Below are 15,823 nucleotides of genomic sequence, written 5' to 3' on the forward strand. Positions count from 1 at the left end.
CTTTCTTTCTTTCTTTCTTTCTTTCTTTCTTTCTTTTTCTTTTCTTTTTTTTCTTTCTTTCTTTTAGACAGGGTTTCTCTGTGTAATAGCTTTGGCTGTCCTGAAACTTGCTTTGTAGACCAAACTAGCCTTGAACTCACAGAGATGCCCTGGCTCTGCTTCCCAGTGCAAGGACTAGAGGCATGCAGTTGTAAGCTGCCATGTGAATGCTGGCGTCCTCTGTGGTCCTCTGGAAGAGCAACAAGTGCTCTTAACCACTGAGCCCTCTCTTCATCCCCTCATGAGCATTTATTTCTCAGAGATGCTATCTGACAATATGCTTTCGACACTCAACCTTCTGACAAGTGTGTGCTTCTTTATGAGTGACCATGTGTCTCATGGCTGGGGCACCTTCTCTGTGTCACCCAGATGCCTTGAACAGCTCCCAGCAAATTCTGGCTTGATGTTCTGGTTATGGAAAACAGCTCATATCACTTGGAGTGGTAAGGGACAGCTGATGATAAAGGCAGATGGGGTTCATGTTCAGACATGGATAGCTTTTGGGGACAAGGTGAGAGTGGCTTGGCAGACAATGTTGGGGCACAGTGAAGAGAGGGTTGGGTGTAGAGAGAAGACAAACCTGTGTCTGTTTTGATGCAGCCTGTGATCTCAAGGCAGATGGGACAGGCCTGATTCAAAAGCAAGGCTAGGGAAAAAGAAGTAGCTGAGGGCCGGATGGAAACCCTAATGTGTAGGCCAGGAAGGGTCTGTGTTGAGAGTCTCTGGTGTGGGGGCATACCCCTGGGGGAGAGGTGTGAAGGTATGGCTGTGTGCAGTATTGTGGGGGAACCTCGCAATACATCAGATGGAACTGGGATGCCTATGAGGAGGCCTTTGAACTCACATAGATCCCTGCCTCCCTGGGGGAGAGGTGTGAAGGTGTAGCTGTGTGCAGTATTGTGGGGGAACCTTGCTGTGCATTAGATGGAACTGGGATGCCTATGAGGGGCCTTTGAAGCCATGGACTGCATTTCCTCATTGGGTTGTATTTGCTGAGCATGAGCCTGGGGACTGGCTGGTGACAGGTGACGTGAGACCAAGACTGGATCCTTGTCCCCTCCTCCCTCAGACACATAAAGTCGATGCAGGAACACAAGCCCTGATAGAGGATGGTGCTCTGTTTTGGTTTTGGGGTTTTTTTTTGAGATTAATATAACTACATCATTTCCCCCTTCCTGCTCCTCCCCCAAACCCTCCCATATATTTCTTGCTCTCTTTCAAATGCATGACCTCTTTTTTCATTAATTATTGTTACATACATAAATATATACACACATAAAATACACACACATCTCCAAATATAGAGGTACAAGTTGTTTAGTTTGTGTGATATTACTAGTATATGTGTTCAGGGCTGACCACTAGATGCTGGATAACCAATAGGCGTGCTCTTCCCTGGAAGACAATTTCTCCACTCTCAGCATTCTGTTCATTGTGTGTCAGGTTGAGGCCGCATGGGCTCCCCCTGCCCCCATTAGCATGCTTATTGGTGTTGTCCTTGTTCAGTTCGTGTTCACTCAGTTGTGTTGGTGAAACTTCATGGCGTAGCTCTGACAGTCTCACAGCAACCTCCCAGTTCTCTGGCTCTTACAGCTCCCCCGTCCCCTCTTCTATGATGTCCCCTCGGGTGTAGGAGTTGTTTTGTGGGCATGTCAGTTAGAACTGTGCTCCACAGCTCTGCATTTTGATTGGTTATGGTTTTCTGTAGAGATCTTTGTCTTCTGCAAAGAGAACTTTTCTTGATGAGGGTGCTCTTCTATTTTTCGCTGGTCACCGCATCACCTTGAATGAGATTTAATTTTGAGAAAGTCACTGTCAGTTGCTATGTGGAAGCCAGATGAGGGACATGGATAGCAGGCCTTGTGGGTTCGTCAGAGGAAGAATGATTGTAACCACTGGGTGCCGTAGAACACGGTGGGTGGCAGACTGAGGTCTGAAGAAGAGCAAGACTCCAGGACCTGTGTTTATCACATACTCCTCATTCTGAGCAATCAGGAAGACGGTAGGTAGGAAGGAAGAGTGGGGTTTGGAGACGTTGCCTGGAACAATTTTCCAGGAAAAGCGTTCAGGAACTGACGGAAGAAGATGCTTTCCCAACTCAGTGTGCCCTGAGTACCAGAGATCCTGCCCAAGCTGTGCTGTTCGTCTCATCCATCCAGCTCCCCGTGCTGGACATGGGGCTCCCTCTTTCTTCTCCTTCCCGTCACCCTCCACATGTAGCTGTCACCAGTTCCATTGACTTGGTCCCCTGACTCTGCCACATCTTCCTTCTTCACTGCTGTTTGCCCGAGCCTTATGGGTTCATGGAGACATCGGCACAGTGCAGCTCAGGAGCTCCTGCGGAGACCAGGCATTGCTGAAGAGACCCAGGTATTGCCAGGGCATCGTTCTTGCTCTCTCTGTTGCCCAGGAACGGGCAGGCAGAGGAACTGCCTGGGGCACGCTAAAGGAGATGACTGTGCTTGTCCTTGTGTTTTGGACAGGATTCTGGCCTTCCCACATTCAAGGAGGATAAGATGGGCTCAAGTCTTGGCAGCCCTCGGTGCTGGGCCATCAGAAAACTTTTCCTGAGCAACCCCCTTTGGGTGTTCTTGCTTGCTTCTGAGCAGGGCCTTTTCCAGTGACATGCAGCCAAGAGTGGGTGCCAGGTCAGGGTGGCAGTCTAGTCTTCTGTACTGTGAGGCTGTGTCCTGCATGAGCTGGAGTCTCCTCCTAAGAGAAATATTGCCTTGAATGTAGACTGCATGAGAAAGGGAGCCAGGCATGGCTCAGAAGGCAGAGGCAGGGGGAGTGTTGTTAAGTGCAAGGTTAGCTCTATATTGTAACTTCCAAGCCTGCAAAGGTTACATAATGAGACTATATTTTAGCAACAATAACAACAAAAACCTTTTAAAAGAAGAGAAAGAAAAGATAAGCTGGGAGGTGGAGGCCCGGCACCCTTGAGTCCCTTGGTAGACAGGCGTGGGCTTCTTGTCATATCCTCTAAGCTTTCTGTCTTGGGTAGGCATCTAGCAATGAAAATCAAGCGTAGGCTTTGTGCGTGGCCGCAGAGTACACAGCAGCAAGCCTCCCCCTTCACTTCCCTGTGGGGACACCCGGAACCAGGTTTTTGTTCCATCACAGGAACTGCAACTTCTGAGTCTCTTTCATTTGCGTTTCTCTTTTTGTCTGCCCTCTTTACTCTATTTCCATGGATCCCATTCAGATGTCTTTTTTATGTAAGCTTGTTCAGTTTTGGTAGAGTCAGGGTGTGCATATGCTCAATAAATAAATGCAATGTCTTGTGCCCACGGGTGTGTGAGTGGGGGGGGGATGAGCGCTAGAGTGGGGGAGAGCCCAGGGACTCTCAGGCAGACAGGCAGGGAGGCAAGGGCTTTGTTAGAGGTGAGCGATGCCTGGCCGCCACTCCCCCACACACCCCTGAGCTGAGAGTCTGTGTTTATGAGGCTCTGAATGCAGTCTAATTTTTTCCTATCTGGTTTGGCTCATCTCTACCAGCTGGTAAATAGGAAATGTTCACGGTAGGAAGCCAATACTCCTCAGAGTGTAAACAGATGGAATCGATATAAAGTGACAAGTCAGACTGCGTTGCTGAGAACGCGGAGCCAAAACCCAGAACATAACCGTCAAGCGCCTACTCCGTTCCAGTTCATTTAGCCCCGAGTAGAGCTTCATATCTGCACAGCTGTGTTGTTCTTTTCTCCCCCCCTCCTTTCTTCTGGCTTGATAATGACAATTTCAAAGAAAAACTTTAATTAAAGATTTTATACAAAATAGCCAAAAGTAGAATAATAAGGAAAATGAGCATTGATGTGTTTATTGTAAGAGGGATCCTTTTTTGTGGTCCCATCTCAAAATGTTCACTTGTTCAATTTGAAACAAGTTTGGTGGCAGTGACAGAAAGGTGGCAGACGGACAGCAGAGGCTGCGAGCACTCTCTTGCACACTGTGGGGAGCCAAGATGGGGCAGTAGCTGCTCCCAGCCCTGGGGCTCATTCTGCAGGCTGCCCCCCCCCAATGTCTCTCTCCTCTCTGTCTCTTTCTTTCCCTCCCTTCCCCTCTCTCTTTGTGTGTATATGTGCATGTGTGTGCACGTATGTGTGTATATGTGCATGTGTGTGCACATATGTGTGTATATGTGCGTGTGTGTGTGTGTGTGTGCTTCTTTGTATGCAGCTCTCGACCCCCTCTGTCAGAACTAGGCAGGAAGAGGGGGCTCCAAGAGAGACCTGTTGGCCAGCAGGTCAAAGAGCTGAGAAGCCCGCAGGTGGGAGGACTCAGCTAGTCTGCAGTTTGGCTCTGGCAACAGCCTCCTCCCCACAGCCAGGCTGGTAGAGTAAATCTAGGCTCCAGGGAGGAAGGTTTCTGCTCTCTGCCCCTTTGAAGTCTGGGTGCTCATAGCCAGGTGTGATGGCGTGTGCTTATGAACCCAGTCCTGGCCAGGCAGACGCTGGTGGCTACCTTCAGGCTCTCTGGCTGTTCATCCCTAGGGCAGTGAGGCCCCTTTCTCAAAACCCAAGGTGAGTGGCTCCTGGGGAGTGACACCCAAGGGGATTCTTGTCCTCTGACCTTCCACACCTGTGCATATACACACCATACACACACTCACACGTGCACACACACATGTGCACACACTCACACGTGCACACACATGTGCACATACACTCACACACATACACACCACACACACTCACACACATACACACACACAGGTGCACACACTCACATGTGCACACACATACACACACACACACACACACGTGTCTGGGTGGCCCTATTTATTTGGACTTGCGGCTTTCCTTCCCAGAGCTCATACTGTGTACAAAGCATTTGGAACAAAGCCCCACAGAGTAATAACGAGTAATAACGCATCCACTGCAGGCAGTTTACGGAGCTGTCTGAGCTCAGTGGGGGACAAATAGGAAGCAGTTGGATTTTCTTCCTCAAGCCGCTCTGCAGGCCCACACAGATCTCCCCGTTTTTGTCACTGAGGGATGCCTTTGGTGGGTCTCCTGGTTTTCTGATCATATGTAGATGTAAACCAGGCCAGTGGAGGCCTGAGGGTTAGAGGTCTCTGTCACATAGCAATTCAATTTGCTCTCCTGGGCTGGGTTTCTATCTGTCTTGTCTCTCACTGACATTTTCCCTGTCCTCAGGTCATGGAGTCTGTGATCCAGGAGAGAAGAGTGAGCACCCCCACTACACACACACGCACACGCACATGCACACGCACACGCACACGCACACACACACACACACACACACACTTCCTTGCTTGCTTTCTCTGGGCAGTAAAGTCTTAGGACCTCACTTGGGGAGCTTCAAAACTATGGGTGTCTAGTTCTATCTTCTCTAACCTCCTCAGCCCCATGTCTCGTGGTTTTTCCTATATGCTCCCACTGCTAGGGACCCTCATCTGACCAGCAGCCCTTGGGAACAGGAGAACACAGATTGCTGCCTTTCCTGGTATCTGTTCAACCCGTGGAGACTTCAGGTGTCCTGTTCTTGTACATGCCACCGTCAGGGAGGTCATTGGTATTATTTAGTCCCTTCATTAGACTTGCTGTCAGATCTTCTACCAGGAAGATGCTGAGCAGGTTCCCAAGTCTAACGGAAATGAGATGCTTGTCTGCCATGGTTGTGGGGATCTGCCCATCTGTACAAGATTCTCATAGATCACCCACATTATTCTTTATGCATGTTTCAATCACCTGCCCATCTTCCAGCCACTCACTCATCCAGCCAGCCAACCAGCTACAATCCATCATACATCCACCTGCCTGTGTATCCATCCATCCTCCACTTATCACCCATCCATCTAGTTAGCCAGCCACTGTCTGTCAGTCCATCTACCCACCCAGCCGTTCACCTGTCAGCCAGCCAGCCAGATAACTAGCCATCGCCCACTAATCTACCCATAAACCCATCTGTTCACCTATTTACATTACCTAACCATACATACATACATACATATACAGTTAGCCATTAGCCATCAACCAATGCCATTAACCCATCTACCAAATCCTCCTAGCCATCCACCTACCCATATATTCATCCATTATCCATCCTCCACCCATCCATCATCTGTCTAGCAGCTAGCTAACTAGCCATCATCTACTAATCTATCCACACTCCACTAATCTAGCCATCTATTCATATATATATATACATTCATCCATATAGTCAGCCAACTATTACCTATCAATCCATCAACTGATCCATCTATCCATCAACATACCTACATATTTATCCACTATCTATACATCTGTCTATCCAGCCAAGTAGCCATTGTCCTTCAATCAGTCCACCTATTTACCCACATATCAGTTTATCACCCATCTAATTCATCATCCACCCACCAACCAACCTGTTTACCTACATATGCCATCTCCCTATACACCTATTTACCTATATATTCTAGCCACCACCTGTCCATCATTTATCTGTTCAACCAGCCTACTAGCCGCTATCCATCAGTCCATCCACCTATCCATCTACCTATCTACATAGCTACCATCTGTTCCTTCATCCATCTGTGATGGTTAATATAATTTTATAGGATCCAGAATCTTCTGGGGAATACTCTGGGCATGCCTATGAGGAACTAGCTAGATTGGATGGGAAGACCCACCTTGACCATGGCATCCACCTCCATGGACTGGGGTCCTAGTCTGAATGGAAAGGGGAAAGTGAGCTGAGCACCAACACTTGGCCCTGTCTGCCTCACAGAGATACAGTGTGACTGCAGCGTCATGCCTCAGAGCCTTCCACGGTGAATCAGAATAAGCACTTTGTCCCCTGCATTGTTCTTGTCACACATTTTATTGTAGCCACAAGAGAAGTAGCTAACACAGTACCCATCATCTCAACCACCCATCATTCATCCACCGAAACCCTCCTCCTCCTCCAGGCTGCCACTCTTTTAGGATGCACTGTGGGCTTGAGGGGTGTATTACAGGTTCCACGGTGTGCAAGGTTACTATCTGGGTACTTAGAACTCTGTCTTCACCCTGGCAGCAGTTCCCATTGCAGCCCTGTTTGCTGAATAACCCTCTTAAAAGTCACCTAAATGCTTCACAGGGTATGTAACTTTAAATTCTGTTCCTTTATTTAGAAAAAAAATTAGTGGTCCCTTCCCCATCTTCACGTCTGTGCGAAGAATGGCTTTGTTTTAACATCTGAGTTAAGACCTGTCATTTATAGTGCCACACTTGAGTGTGCTGGGCTTTCTCTCCTGGCGGAGGAACTCGAACTTCATTTGCTGGCCATGTGCTCTCTTTCTTTAATCCGGAACTGTGTTCTGAGGACCTTGGGTGCGTCAGATGCTGCCTGGCTCTCAGGGCCTAGCATGGGCTGCCCTCGAGGAATAGGCAGGACGTGGGAGAGGTTGAGTTATAGAAAAGATTAGGTTTGGTCAAAGGGGAATGTGGGAAGAGTGAGGAGTGGGCGGGGTACAGTGAGGGGCTGGGTGGAGCAGTACAAACTCTAGACCACATGCCACCTCACACTGGGGTCAGAGAGCTGAGATGGAGCTGGACTGAGGTCTGCTCCCAGGGAGCAAAAACCTCTCAGAGTAACCCTTGACCTCCTGATTCTCCTGGCTATATCTCTCAAGTGCTGTGATTGCGCATGCCAACCCCAACAAAGGGGCAGAACTGCTGCTTTTGTTTTGTTTTGGACAGTACATAGCCCAGGCTGGTCTCAAACCCGCAGCATTCCACCTCTTCTACCTGCCTCAGCCACTGGAGTGCCACCACATTTGGCTGTCAGCCGTTTGCTTAAATCTTCTGCACCCCCTCTCTGTACATGTATCTCCCCAGAAACTCCTTCACTAGTCATCTGTCTGCAAGGGATTGTGGGTAGGACAACAGAGTGCCTAATGGTCTTACTCTGCAATGGGCCAGGGAGGGTGGAGTACATCTGGACTTTGTGTCCCCAGGAATTTTCCAGGCTGCTGCTGGTAGGGAAAATCGGCCCCAACGCTATGTGAATGAGTGGGTTTGGCTGAATCCTTTATACTATTTGTGGACACTGAAATTTGAAATTTACTTTACTTCACATGACATGCAATAGATTCTCCTTTTGATTTCTCTTCCCCAACTATTTAAAATTGCTAAGGCCAATTTTAGCTTCCAGGTATGTAAAATTTGGTAGCATATACCTGCATTTGGTTTATATACCTACATCAAAGTTAGATTTCCCTTAGGGATGGAGGCCAGCACAGAGGTAAATATCAGGAAGGCTGATCTGCTGGGAAAGACATGAGGTCCATGCCTTCCTTTCAGAGAAGTGTGCTGTTTTGAAGAGGGCAGTGAGGAGTTTTTTGTAGTTAGCACCCACTCCTCTCCAAAGTGATCCCAGAGTCCTGGGAAGGGCTAGAACAGAGGGCAGAGTCAGACAGTCAATGGGCATGACCCTCCTTCCTCCAAGGGAGACTGTTCATCCATGTCTGGCCAGAGAAACACAAGCTATCCAGGGAACAGTGACAAGGTGGACGAGTGACTAGGATAGCTGGAGAGAAGGTTCCAGACTTCCCTTGTTAGCTTTTATTGTCAACTGATCCAACATCGAGCCCCTTGGGAAAAGGGCACCTCAGTTGAAGAGTTTCCTGACTCAGATTGGTTTGTGGCTATGTCTGTGAGAGACTGTCTTAGTTGGTAATTGACATGGGAAGACCCAGTCCTCTGTGAGCAGCACCCTCCCTAGGCCACTGAGCATAGCCAGAAAGCAAACCAATAAGAGTGTGTTCCTCTGTGGTTCATGCTTCAGTTCCTGCCCCAACTTCCCTCAGTGAGCAACTGGGACTTGGAAATAGAAACTGGAATAAGCCCTTTTCTCCTAAAGTAGCTTTTGGCCAGAGTATTTTCCCACAGCTAACCCTGCCTGATTGGACAACAGAGAACAAGGGAAGAGTTTCTGTGGCCAGGCAGTACTGAGTCTCAAGGATACCACAGCAGCCTTGAACAGAGCCATGTTCCAGAGAGGAAGTAAGCCAGGGACACAGGTGTCAGTGTGTGCAAAGAAAAATGAAGCAAGTGGTCCAGACAGATCCAAAGTGTGCTCAGGCATCTCTCTGAGCAGGTGCTGTGTGACCACAGCATGAGTGAGGGCAGGGAGGGAGCTGGCCAGCAGAAGAGACCAGAGCTGCAGAAGTGTACTTGCTTGCTACTGAGAGCTCACAGCTGGAGCAGAGGAAGGAGAAGAGAGGCTGAGGCCATTCAAGGCCTTCAGTCTTCAGCAGGGAGAAGAGCTCATGACCTGTGGGAATTCCAAGTCACTCACATTGGCAGGGAAGGGGTGATGAATAGAGCTCGGTCATCCCTGCTGGGCCCTCATCTTTGCTTTCTGGTTCCCTTCATCTTCTCGCCCACCCCATGCCGACCAGTCTTGCTCATCAGGGCCCTCACTCTGTTGCCTTTGCTAAGACTTACCATCTGTAGCTCCCTTCCGTGGCTGGTGCCAAACTTGCGTCTGACAAGTGATAGGAGACTTGGAGAAGTACCTCTGGTGGGCGTGAGCTCCCTGCCAGGCTTGCGGCTTGCGGCTCTCCGTGCAGGGGACCCATATGGGTTGCCATGGGGCTGTAAAGTGGGGTGTCGCTCCTGTCCTCCTCCGCGTTCCCAGAAGAGGTGGACGGGGACTTAGCAGCAGAGAGGACGCTATAGTTCTTCTTGACCCTGGAAGCAATTGCTATGGATACCTGGAGTTCCCTCTTTAGATTTAGGGATGAGGTGAGAGATAGATGCACAGGCTAGTCTGTGATTTCCAGTCCCAATCTGGGATAGGATTAGGGCCACCCATGTGCTCTGGCTGTTAGAAGACAGTGGGCTGAGGGGAACTCAGTATGTGGCTTTGCAGCTGTCAACCTGTGATCACTGGACACCAAAGAAATGTCTTGGTTACACCTTTTAACTGGGCCAGAGCCACCAGAGTCCTGATAGGTCAGAAGAGGCCCTTGCAGTTAGACCACAAAGCTTTCTCAGCATATGACTGTTTCCCCAGGCAAACAGAAAGGATCAGTCACACATTCCCACACGCTTCCTGAATGTGGACATTCCACCCAGGGACACCCTAGACCCCAGGACTAGTAGCAGAAAGCGCTCCTGCAGTGGTGCTGATGTGTTCTGAGGAACCACAAGGACAGGAGTCCCATGAGCTCCCAAGGATCCTTCTAGAAGTTCAGGGAAGTGCTGAGGGGCTGTCCGGATGGGCTGGATGTGAGTGAGGATAGAGAGAAGGCGGGAGATCTGCTACCCATGGGGCGGGAGGGTGTGGGAAGAACAGCTCCAGTGTGGGAAATCTGAGGGTCACTGGCATATGACGGATAGGCAGTTGGATGTTCTTAACTGGACTCAGCTATGTTCTCCATAAAGCAAACAGCCAGCCTGGTAAGGAATGGGGCTGGGGCATGGCCCCAAGGGAACTCTTGCCTAGTGTATGCAAAGTCCTGGGTTCCTTCCCCAGTACTGGCAATAGAAATTTAAAACTTGAAATGGGTGTAGGGGAGTATACATGTTGTGGGCATGTGTGCATGTGTACGTGTGTGTATACAGGGTGTAGGGGTGTATACATGTTGTGGCCATGTGTGCATGTGTACGAAGTGTGTGTCTGCATATGTGGCTCTGTCCACAGAAGCAAGAGCTATCAGATACCCTAAATATGGTAAGGCTGTTCTGAGTCACCTGCTGTGGGTACTGGGACTCAAAGTCCAGTCCTCTGCAAGAGCAGTAATGCTCTTAATGGCTGAGCCATCTCTTCAGCCTCTCTCCCAGACACCTGGTGTGTGGAGAGAGAAATGTACCAGTAAGTGCTTCCTGTCCCTTAACTCAGACCCCGCATTCCACCAGGACTGGGCACTGCATGCTGATCCTTCTTTGCTGCCATAGTGTACACACACACACACACACACACAATGGGGCATAGGCCATGGGCTGAACCCACTCAGGGCTGAGGTAGGGAGAAGGGGGATCATGCATTCAAGGGGATCCGATGAGGAAGAATAAGTAGGGAGGACACAGGAGAGAGATGGAACTGCAAGCAGGGGACCCAGGGAGGGGGATGCTGGTGGGCTTTGGGCTGTGGAAGAGGGGTGATCTAGAAAGCAGAGGGAACACGCACCTTGGTCTTGCAGAGTCAGTGGCTGTTGGTACTAACACAGCACAGAGATTGAGTGGAACCATGGCCTCTGGAAGTGAGCTCAGGTGTCTGCAGGATGGCCTTGCATAGACACACAGGACTCACAGGGTCCTGGCAGGAGAGTCTCCTGGTGACACAGTAGGAGGGATGGAGCAGTAGGTGGAGAGGCAAGTGGCCAGGGTGAGGCAGAGGCAAGAGCTGAAAGCAGCTCCAGAACACCACTCACCCCACCCAGATCCTGAGTCCTCAGGCTAGAGGTGGAAGATGACTGCCCTGGGGAGGCTGCGGGAGGGGCCGCCTTATAGATAAGCTGGGCTCCATCAGTCTAGGATGGCCTAAGGACGTGTGGAGAAAATGCTGGCAGAACAGGGGCCCTCTTGCTGTCGGGCAGTTCTCCCCACTCTTTGAGGCTTACTGATAAACTTCCTTAGAATTCAGGCTGGATATGGCCGGATCCATTCCTCTGAGTGTAAAACCAGATCCCTTGAGATTCAGCCTTCTCGCTGTTTTTCAGTGCCCTCCTGTCCAAGCTCTGGAGTTAACCCCTGCTGGTTCTGCACCTGCCACCTCCTGCAGGAAGCCTCCCAGACCACAGTAGCCGGAAGTGTTTATGTTCCTCTGAAGGCCCACGCCGTGTCTGGCTCACTCCCAGCTGCTTTCCCCCCTGTTGGTGACACTGTGTTCGCATGTCTAGCCTTCCTTTAGGGAAAAGACAGTCTGGAGTTGGAAGATGACGCCTTATTGTTTAGCTGCGTGCTGTTGAGTCGGGTCTCCTTGGGCCCTCACTTACTAAATCTGAAAATGCAGACTTGGGGTGTGAGCACTTGCTAGTGGGGCTCTGAGTTCTCAGATGAACCCCCAGAAGTCTAATCAGCATGAAGACCCACTCCCTGTCCTTGCCTCTCTTCCAAGGGCCCTTCCAGACACCTCACATGGTGACTCTCATTTGCTGAATTCAGACATCGGTGCAAAACTTTTCTGTGGTATCTTAAAAAAAATGAGAGGTTGAAATAGACCGTCAGATTTTCCAGCTAGCAGTAAAAATAGTTCGCATATGGCCATGAAAAGCAAAAATCACACAAGTCCAGCTATGCCAGGACTAGTTTTTCAGCATCAATTAACAAAAAAGATTTTTCATACAGCCCTAAAAGGGGATGAATTGTGTATGAGCCTTACTGCTTTACATTAAAAAGAGATTTTTAAAAAACTTACTAAAACCATTTACTGAGACAATTGCCTTGCAAACTCTTAATATATGCAAAATGTTCTTTTTTTTTTCCAAAGATGTCATTGTGCAATGTGTACTGCTGAGAATCTTTGAAAACATTTTATTTTACAAGAAGTAGTAAAAAGAAAAAAAAAGCTTCTGCATATTTTGTTAGCTTTTGAGTTTTTACCATTGGGCCCCTTAGCTTTTCCAAAATCCCTCTTTATTGTGCAGGTCTTCCGAAACATGAAGACCATGAGGAAAGTCCTCCAGCTCATCGATGTCAACAACACGGGCACGGTGCAGTCCAGAGAGCTGAGGCGGGTCCTGGAAACGTTCTGCCTGAGGATGAGGGATGAGGAGTATGAGATGTGAGTGGCAAGACCAGAGAGGGTGTGATGACCCTGAAGCCAGGGCCAGGGACAAAAGGCAAAGGCAGGTTCCTGGGCCCCTCCCTCCATCTTCATTTTGGACATTCTCCCAAGTTCCCGAAGCTGTGAATTCTCAAGAGTGGGACCTAGTGTCTCTTATTGTTTGAGGAGGCTGGGGTGGGCACAGCCGTCTGGCTTTCGGATCTGAACACAGGTTACTGACCATCCCATCACCTGTCACCAGGCTGTCCTGCTTAGTCCCCATCCTGTGTGTTTCCAATCCATAGTGAGTTTGACTTCAGGGAAAGAGTCCTAAAATTAACAGTTCATGTATTCCAAATACCCACTATCATACAGAGGGTGCTGTCTTGTCCCCCTTTTAAAATATCTGTGTTAATCTCTGAGTGTGCTTATAAATCAACAGGACGAAACCTAATGCATAATACAAACAGACTCACGTGTGTACGTAGATGGTTCAGTGTCATGTGATCCAGGCACCCACTGCTGGACCTCGACTTATGTCCTGGTGACTCAGGGATGCCTGGATCATTCAGGCTGCTCCCAAAGTACCAATCCTTTATTGTTTCTGCAGAGGCTAAGGGCGTGCCTTGCTCCGGAATTATAGGCTACTGTTCTGAGGGGTCACTGTGGCTTTTGACACATCTCCTGTAGACAAGTTCAGGGCTGCAGGCAGGAGAGGAACTTTCCACAGAGCAAGGTAGCGCAGAGGACATGTGACCGTAACTCAGATGGGGCTCACAATCAGAGACTTAAAAAAAAAAATGAATCCTTTCCACTCTTGAATATGTTTCTTCTTTCTTTCTCTTTATAACCTACCTCAGAATATAAAAGGCATAATAGATGTTTTAATTTTTACATCCTGTCTGGCTGGGAAAGTGTCCAGAATAAGATCCAAACAAAACAAATTAAATAATTTTGTGAGTGCAATTACAGAGCGGAGGCAGCCCTCTTCTGAAACAGGCCGTCAGAAACAAAGCAGGCTTTTATTTGACAATAAACCTTGTGTTTGGCACTGCAGTCTCCAGCCTAGTAAATCTATAAAAAAAGTTACTGTCTGTTTCCCCATCTCTTAAGTATTGAATAATAAAGAACTCCACAAATTTTTATTCGCGATTTCTTTAAAGCCTCAGAAACAATGCTGTTTTCACACCGCGGTCCTAACAATGGCCTGAAATAGAATTGTTTCCCATAGACTCACACAGAGGCTCAAAGGAGCTGCCTTTTGCAGGGCTTTAGTGCCTTCCTTATGGAGGCCCCAGAAGACAGGGGCACCTGTGGCTGCTTTGGTGTTAACTTCACCCTTTGCTGTTTGGAGCGTTTTTAATATCTCAATCTAGCAGTTTTCTTCTGTCTGGGGTCTGCAGTAGGTACTTGGTAGGAATGGCTAGGCTCTGAAGTCAAAGCTGTGCTTGTATTCCTAATCCTGGAAGAGCAAGATGTTGCCAGGACTCAGTTTTCTGTTAAAGAAATAGGTGTTGAATGGGCCGGGGAAATAGCTTAGACAGCCGAGTGCTCTCCTTGTAAGCCTGAGGACCTGAGCTCGATCCACATTTACCAGCAATGTTTGTGCAAACACACACGCACTCATACACATAGTGGGAAATGAGCTAGGCACCGAGAAACCCACCACACAGCATGGGGATGAAAACATGATTGAACACGTGTAGCTTGTCTGTGTTATGCTTGCATGTAGCAGGTGCTCATCTCACTGGACAGTGTCACAAATGTGATGACCCAGGATAGTTACAACTTCTAGATGGTTGCTCTTTGCCCGCAGAACACATCTCAGCCTATACAGCGCCCAAGGCGGGAGATGAACTCACCACTAGCTTTGTCAGCACTGTCCAGCATCCCACTCACTGATTTTCCCTCCCGGGATCGCTCCATCCCACATTCTTTCTTTCTTCTGGTCCAAGTATTTGGATCTATGTGAAGTCATTTATAAACAGCCCAGTAGTCAAGCAAGCCGCAGAAGGCCAGCCTGAGCCAGGATTACCTAAAAGGGGTTTTTCCAGGGTGCGGTGCTGAAAGGCTCAAGGGCTCGCTGGGATCCCCTTCTCCCGAAACCCAGCTCCAATGATCCCTTCTTGCCTGCTGCTATCTGCAGGCTGTGTGCTCATGCCAGTTTTGCCTCCTTGAGCTTGAGTCCCTGGGATTAGTGTCTTAAGAACAGTCTCATCGAAGTTTTTTCTTTGGAAGTCTTTAGAAAAAGTTACTGTATATTTGTGTTCAAATGTATATGCCTGCATGTATGCTCATATACATGTGGAAGCCCAGAGGTCAGCCATGTTCATTCTTTGGGAGCTAACCTGTAGTTGTCTTTAAGATCCCAAATAAACCATACACATGGAGTGGATTATTTCTTATGAATGTCTGACCTTAATTTGGCTTGTTTCTAGCCAGCTTTTCTTTTCTCTTTTTTTTATTGAGCTCTATATTTTTCTCTGCTCCCCTCCCTGCCTCTCCCCTTCCCTTCAACCCTCTCCCAAGGCCCCCATGCTCCCAATTTACTCAGGAGATCTTGTCTTTTTCTACTTCCCATGTAGATTTGATCCATGTATGTATCTGTTAGAATCCTCATTGTTGTCTAGGTTCTCTGGGATTATGGTTTGTAGGCTGCTTTTCTTTGCTTTATGTTTAAAAACCACTTATGAGTGAGTACATATGATAATTGTCTTTCTGGATCTGAGCTACCTCACTCAAAATAATGTTTTCTAGCTCCATCCATTTGCCTGCAAATTTCAAGATGTCGTTATTTTTTTCTACTGTATAGTATTCCATTGTGTAAATGTACCAATTTTTTTTTAATCAATTCTTCAGTCAAGGGGCATTTAGGTTGTTTCCAGGTTCTGGCTATGACAAACAAAGCTGCTATGAACATAGTTGAGCACATGTTTTTATGGCATGATTGAGCATCCTTTGGATGTATACCCCAAAGTGGTATTGCTCGGTCTTGAGGAAGGTTGTTTCCTAATTTTCTGAGAAATTGCCACACTGACATCCAAAGGGATGTACTCCTACCAGCAACGCAGGAGTGTTCCCTTTCCCC

At 48.4% G+C, this 15,823-nt stretch overlaps 1 protein-coding gene across 1 annotated transcript in view; it reads left to right on the top strand.

Annotated features, from left to right (window-relative positions):
* The window catches only part of Efcab6 (EF-hand calcium binding domain 6), a 192,704-nt gene that overhangs the window by 61,049 nt on the left and 115,832 nt on the right, over positions 1-15,823 (top strand). Inside the window, exon 7 of the mRNA XM_026782404.1 lies at positions 12,617-12,753. Within this exon, the coding sequence (XP_026638205.1) occupies positions 12,617-12,753 (137 nt within the window). The remainder of the gene's footprint in view (positions 1-12,616; positions 12,754-15,823) is intronic.

The sequence above is a fragment of the Microtus ochrogaster genome, chromosome 15 (genome assembly GCF_000317375.1).
Source record: "Microtus ochrogaster isolate Prairie Vole_2 chromosome 15, MicOch1.0, whole genome shotgun sequence".
Lineage (NCBI taxonomy): Eukaryota > Metazoa > Chordata > Mammalia > Rodentia > Cricetidae > Microtus > Microtus ochrogaster.